At 43.1% G+C, this 7,500-nt stretch overlaps 1 protein-coding gene across 1 annotated transcript in view; it reads right to left on the bottom strand.

The window, feature by feature from the left end:
* The window catches only part of prkg3 (protein kinase cGMP-dependent 3), a 41,518-nt gene that overhangs the window by 13,458 nt on the left and 20,560 nt on the right, over positions 1 to 7,500 (bottom strand). Inside the window, exon 14 of the mRNA XM_076273136.1 lies at positions 4,235 to 4,324. Coding sequence (XP_076129251.1) covers positions 4,235 to 4,324 — 90 coding nt within the window. The remainder of the gene's footprint in view (positions 1 to 4,234; positions 4,325 to 7,500) is intronic.

Genomic DNA, 7,500 nt, shown 5'->3' with positions numbered 1-7,500 from the left:
ACAATGCGCCAGGTCCCTCCCTAGGTTGTTAATTGCCACACCCCTGGGCGCAATGCTTAAAAAATAAAGGTGCAAAATAACGAATTCAACTTCGCGCCGGTGAATAACGAACTTTACGCCATGCGCTGGTGACCGAAAATACAGCCCTAAATGTCTAGTGTGTAAATGTCTAGTGTGTAAATGTCTAAATGTCTAGTGTGTAAATGTCTAGTGTGTAAATGTCTAGTGTGTAAATGTCTAGTGTGTAAATGTCTAGTGCACACGTGTGTGTGTGTGTGTGTGTGTGTAAATGTCTAGTGTGTAAATGTCTAGTGCACACGTGTGTGTGTGTGTGTGTGTGTGTAAATGTCTAGTGTGTAAATGTCTAGTGTGTAAATGTCTAGTGTGTAAATAATAATATATTTATTTGTTTACTGTGTTACTCTGTAAAGCGACCTTGGGTGCTTTGAAAGGCGCTATGTAACAAATAAAATGTATTATTATTAGGGCTGTCAATCGATTAAAAAAATAATCGAATTAATTAAATACTCTGTGATTAATTAATCGAAATTAATCGCATATATGATTTTTGCTGTGAAAGTATTTTAAATAATCAGCATTACTGACATTATAGCCTAGGGCAGCGGTTCCCAAACTTTTCCCCCCGCGTACCACCGGCTACATTCCGACTCGGCTCGCGTACTCCCACCATCCGACACATAAACAGTTTTCAAAAACCTGTTATATCTGCAAAACTTTCCCCCCACGGACCACGGACCATCCAACGCATTCAAAAGTAACGCATTCTATTAGCTATTCCAGGCGTCATGTTTAATAAGCTGCCCTTTTTTTGATGAACACATACAGAGTTTATAAATGATATCCTTTAATTTCATGTTTCCATATCATTATGACCTGATTCGAAATTATGTATTTATTCATGAATTAATTACAAAAGATTTAAAATTTTCATTTTACACCTGTCCGCCATAGCCCTTTTCATCTCGCGTACCCCCTAGAAGCAGCTCGCGTACCACCGGGGGTACACGTACCACAGTTTGGGAATCCCTGACCTAGGGGACACAATGAAAATAAAGTATCACTCCCCTCAATGTCAACACTATTTCTTCGCAATGATGTGTGACTTTAGAGTTAGTTGATGAACTCCGGTGATATACAAATTCTTTGCTGCAGACATTGCAGAGGACTTTTTTAATTATTTTAATCAACACTTTATTTTTATCAACACCATCAAGCTGTTTTTAAAAGTAAATGTTCCAATCAATGATCTAGGCAGCACATTTTCTTCTCTCTCCTTCATTTTACAGTCTAATGGTTACTAACTACAACGGCTCGGGGTCAAAGGTCATACGGAATCGATTAATCTGCGTTATTTTTTTTAATCAGTTATTTTTTCTCAAATTAATTAATCGAAATTAATCAGTTATTTTGACAGCCCTAATTATTATTATTATTATTATTATTTATATATATACACACACACACACAGTCTGTTACACACACATTAGGGTCAGATCAGGGTCAACTCTGAGGATGACTCTTGCTGAGGATGACTCCTGCTCTATCTGCGGAAACTTGGGTAGGCCTAGCGTTTAGTAGCCTATGCACTTGGGTAGGCCTAGCGTTTTTGGGTAGGCCTAGTGTTTAGTAGCCTATGCGCTTGGGTAGGCCTAGCGTTTAGTAGCCTATGCACTTGGGTAGGCCTAGCGTTTAGTAGCGTTTAGTAGCCTATGCACTTGGGTAGGCCTAGCGTTTAGTAGCGTTTAGTAGCCTATGTGCTTGGGTAGGCCTAGCGTTTAGTAGCCTATGCGCTTGGGTAGGCCTAGCGTTTAGTAGCCTAGCGTTTAGTAGCCTATGCACTTGGGTAGGCCTAGCGTTTAGTAGCCTATGTGCTTGGGTAGGCCTAGCGTTTAGTAGCCTATGCACTTGGGTAGGCCTAGCGTTTAGTAGCCTATGCGCTTGGGTAGGCCTAGCGTTTAGTAGCCTAGCGTTTAGTAGCCTATGCACTTGGGTAGGCCTAGCGTTTAGTAGCCTATGTGCTTGTCAAAACTAATGTGAATCGCGGACTATCCTACAACCAAAGAAAGTAAAGGAAATTATTTTCACCTAGCCAAATAAAGGACGGGACTGCACCCTTCACAGACCGTAAAATGAAGTTTATTAGTTTTACAGTTGATTACAGTTGACAGTTTACTATCAGTCCAGACAAACGATTCTGGTTTCCTTACACTAGCCATTTTCGTCGTAGCCTATTCTGTCTGTTTGCAGGCCCGGGGTGGGTAATCGGGAGAATCGGGAGAATTCCCGGTGGGCCGCTTCACTTTTGGGATGGTCGAGGGAAAAAATATTGACATTTGTCACGTTAGTCTATCTTCTCTTAAAGTAGCCTAGGCTACAACTACACACTCCGCATTCTGTGCATGACACCGTTGCCTCTGCATGGGTTGGGAGTTCTCCCCTCCCAAAAAGAGTTGGTTGGGTCCATATAGCCCGTCTTTTCCAAAAAGTTTTCTCAGATATGGATAGCCGTGCCGGCCCTACAGTAGCCATAAGTGTCAGGAAGGATGGATGGTAGAAAGAGGCCAGGAGGGACTGAAACGGTAAAATGCTGTCAATTTTTTTTTTAAGAGGACAGACAAAAGTGGCAACTGGTAAAGAGAAATAGCCTATAGGCAATGATTATTAGCAAATATATTAGCATTGTAATTGGGCTAATAATGGACGTTGTAGCGTTGTCAAGCTATTCGCAAGCACATTAAATTACTTAAAATAGTAGCCTTTTGTATCCGATTCATAGACTTTGCAGTATGCAAATATTGATAACAAAACTGAAGCTTGATCTGTGTAGGCCTATCCGGTAAAAAGTGTAGCCTCTGAGCAGCAGATCAACCAGTTGACCACTGAAAATGATGAGCCCGAAATTAGTGATGAGGAGGCCATGACTACAGGGACAAGTAGAGAGGATAAATTAAAGTTATTTAATGTAAGAAAGAGCAATTACCCTACATGATAAACCTATATGCCTTGTTTGCTCAGAAGTGGGTAGTAAAGGAGTAGGCTAAATCACCAAACAACAATATAGCCTACCCATTAGTTCAATTACTGTAGTTAACATGTAGCCTAAACATTAGTTCAATTTGCCTCTTTGTGGAAGTGTGGGATAGGCTACATGTCAAAGGCTTTCTTTCTTTCTTTCTGTTTTTATTAACTTGTGGAATTGTGGAATATTTTTTGTTAACTTCTCAGTTAAAGTGAATTATTATATAACCTTTACACATTTGTTGAACCATGGTACTAATAAAAACTACAGGATAGTAAGAGCTGAAATATTGCTTCATTTATCCAATTTCCACCACCATGGAAAACGTGGGCCGGTCTTGGACCTGAAACTTCTGGGCTGAAAAGTGGCCCCACTCCGGCCCTATCTGTTTGTATACAGCGTGCAAGCTTTGGTGAATTTCTGAAACAGAAACAGTGCCACCTATAGGCCTGGGATATGAAATAACGCGTTGAGTCGTGTTGAGATGGATCCGTTTGGACGCAAATATTCTTGATACGGTTCCAGGGAAGACAGGGGAAAAAAGATTGTTTTGGTACGTGTGGACTAGGCCTAAATGTAGTGTGTTTTCAGTGAGGTGTGTGTTTAAAGATCGTTTTGGTACGTGTGAACTAGGCCTAAATGTAGTGTGTTATCAGTGAGGTGTGTGTTTAAAGATCGTTTTGGTACGTGTGATTTTAAAACATTGAACAGAATGGAGTGATTTTACTGCCTGTTTGTCTTGGCATTAGTGAGAGTGAGAGGGACACACACACACAGATACACAGACACACACATAGTTGTCTTGGCATTGGTGTGTAAGAGCTCTCTCTGAGATAAGAACACATTAATCATTACACAGGTCCCCTGAGAGCCAGTAGAGTGTGAAGTCACACACACACACACACACACACACACACACACACACATACACACACACACACACACACACACACACACACACACACACACACACAAACACACAGAGTGAGAGAGACACACACACACACACACACATACACAGACACACACAGAGTGAGAGAGACACACACACACACACACATACACACACACACACCAAAAAAATGAGAGAGACACACACACACACATACACAGACACACACACACACACAGAGTGAGAGACACACACACAAACACATACACACACTCTCACACACACACACACAGATTTCTTACACTTCCTTGAGTTTGGTCCAAATCTCTCCTCCTCCACAGTACTCCATGACCATGTAGATGTAGCGGGAGTCTTTGAATGCGGCGTGCAACCTGGGACAGGGACAAAGGTCAAAGGGCAAACTTCTCATAAACACACTCACCTGAGGTCACACTGAATTACCTGTTTCTACACACACACACACACACACACACTATTTCCACACACACACACACTATTTCTACACACACACACTATTTCTACACACACGCACACACTATTTCTACACACACACACACACACACACACACACACACACACACACACACACACACTATTTCTACACACACACACACACTCATCTGACATCAGATGGAATCTGCTTCTACTTAAACGAAGGTTGGTGTACAGATGTTACAGTGCTGGAAAAGACATGCAGCCCAAACATAGAGACTCTCTTCATAAACTGCTCTTCTATTCTCTCTCACACACACACACACACACACACACACACACACACACACACACACACACACACACACACACACGTAGAGACTCTCTTCTTAAACTGCCCTTCTATTCTTACACACACACACACACACACACACACACACACACGTAGAGACTCTCTTCTTAAACTGCCCTTCTATTCTCACACACAAACACACACACACATACACACACACATACACACACACACACACACACACACACACACACACACACACGTAGAGACTCTTTTCTTAAACTGCCCTTCTATTCTTACACACACACACACACACACACACACACACACACACACACAGACACACACGTAGAGACTCTCTTCTTAAACTGCCCTTCTATTCTCACACACACACACACACACACACACACACACACACACACACACACACACACACACACACACACACACACTTAGAGATTCTCTTCATAAACTGCCCTTCTATTCTCACACACACACACACGTAGAGACTCTCTTCATAAACTAAAGGCCTTCTATTCTCTCTCACACACACACACACACACACTTAGAGATTCTCTTCATAAACTGCCCTTCTATTCTCTCAGACACACACACACACACACACACACACACACACACACTTAGAGATTCTCTTCATAAACTGCCCTTCTATTCTCACACACACACACACACACGTAGAAACTCTCTGCATAAACTGCGAGCCCTTCTATTCTCACACACACACGTAGAGACTCTCTCCATAAACTGCCCTTCTATTCTCACACACACACACACACACACACACACACACACACACACACACACACACACACGTAGAGACTCTCTCCATAAACTGCCCTTCTATTCTCACACACACACACACACACACACACACACACACACACACACACACGTAGAGACTCTCTCCATAAACTGCCCTTCTATTCTCACACACACACACACACACACACACACACATAGAGACTCTCTCCATAAACTGCCCTTCTATTCTCACACACACACACACACACACCGACACACACACACACACATAGAGACTCTCTCCATAAACTGCCCTTCTATTCTCACACACACACACACATACACACACACACATAGAGACTCTCTCCATAAACTGCCCTTCTATTCTCACACACACACACACACACAGAGACTCTCTCCATAAACTGCCCTTCTATTCTCACACACACACACACACACACGTAGAGACTCTCTCCATAAACTGCCCTTCTATTCTCACACACACACACACACACACACACGTAGAGACTCTCTCCATAAACTGTCTTTCTATTCTCACACACACACACACACACACACGTAGAGACTCTCTCCTTCTATTCTCAGCGGGAGCTGCTGACCACGTTCTACTCGGTCATCATTCAGTCTGTCATCTGCACCTCCATCACTGTCCGGTTTGGGTCAGCCACCAGACGGGACAGGGCCAGACTGCAACGGGCAAGTAGGGCTGCAGAGAGGATCATTGGAGCTGACCGCCCCTCCATCCAGAACCTGTACCGGCAGCAAACATCTCTACAGACCCCTCACATCCTGGTCACTAACTGGTCAACCTCCTTCCCTCTGGCAGACGATACTGAACACTCAGTAACTGCCCCCTCACACTGAACACTCAGTAACTGCCCCCACCCTCACACTGAACACTCAGTAACAGCCCCCACCCTCACACTGAACACTCAGTAACTGCCCCCACCCTCACACTGAACACTCAGTAACAGCCCCCACCCTCACACTGAACACTCAGTAACTGCCCCCACCCTCACACTGAACAAGTCACTCAGCTCTGTTCTGCTCATCTAGCTCATGTGCATGGGTACCGTTAGGGTTGTATTGCATAGTACCTACACATAGAGGTGTTTCAAGCTTTTTAAAATTTCTGGGATGAGGGAGATTTCACCCCCGGGATTTTTTTAAAATTCTGGCTGCTAAACACACCATTTTAACACAGTTTGGGTGGGACAGAAACACATTTACAGAGCAAGCAGATCTGGCCATATCAGCTCTGGCTCACATGACGTGAACATTGCTTTAAATGCATTATCGCAAAATCAGAAACCAATGAGTTTATGTTGCGATTTGCGAAAGGCCTTGGCCTAGAGAAAAAACAGCTATGGTCACCTAACAATAAGGATTTGCTTACACTGCTGTTTGGTTGTCCCAAACTTTGAGATGATCCATACTCTACGCATTAACTGAATCTTATCAATCTTGAACCCCAAACTGCAATGTTCCAAACAGAGTGAGTGTAGGATGCAATGCCTAATATCACTGCCTTCAGCATACCTGCTGAGAACAGTGTGATAGATAGATAGATAGATAGATAGATAGATAGATAGATAGATAGATACTTTATTGATCCCCAAGGGGAAATTCAAGTGCGCCTTTTACTGTTAAACACCTGAATGGAACGCTGCGTTTTAAGCGCCAGAACTGCTTATCATGTTGTGACAAAGTTTACACCAATCATCATCTTCTAATGTATCCATATGTAGAGATGTCCACTCTTTTTGCCCTAAACATAGGCTATCATTTGTGCGCGAAGCATGTTTAAATTAAGACAGTACACAAGCTATTTTTATTGAATGATTTCATGAATTAAGCGTTGAAACATTGTACGCACAGTGATTATGGCTGGCGGCGCCAATGCTCATGTGTACTTCATGTGTACTTGCCATGTTACAGCCGTGGTCTACTGGTTAGCGCTTCGGACTTGTTACCGGAGGGTTGCCGGTTCGAACCCCGACCAGTAGGCACGGCTGAAGTGCCCTTGAGCAAGGCACCTAA

This window comes from Alosa pseudoharengus, unplaced genomic scaffold (assembly GCF_046254945.1).
Source record: "Alosa pseudoharengus isolate Yale_2024_CS ecotype anadromous, Long Island Sound unplaced genomic scaffold, YU_APseudo_1.1 YU_APseudo_1.1_scf_7, whole genome shotgun sequence".
Classification (NCBI taxonomy): domain Eukaryota; kingdom Metazoa; phylum Chordata; class Actinopteri; order Clupeiformes; family Clupeidae; genus Alosa; species Alosa pseudoharengus.
The sequence above is the reverse complement of the archived record's forward strand: the minus strand, read 5'-3'. Positions and strand labels throughout refer to the sequence as shown.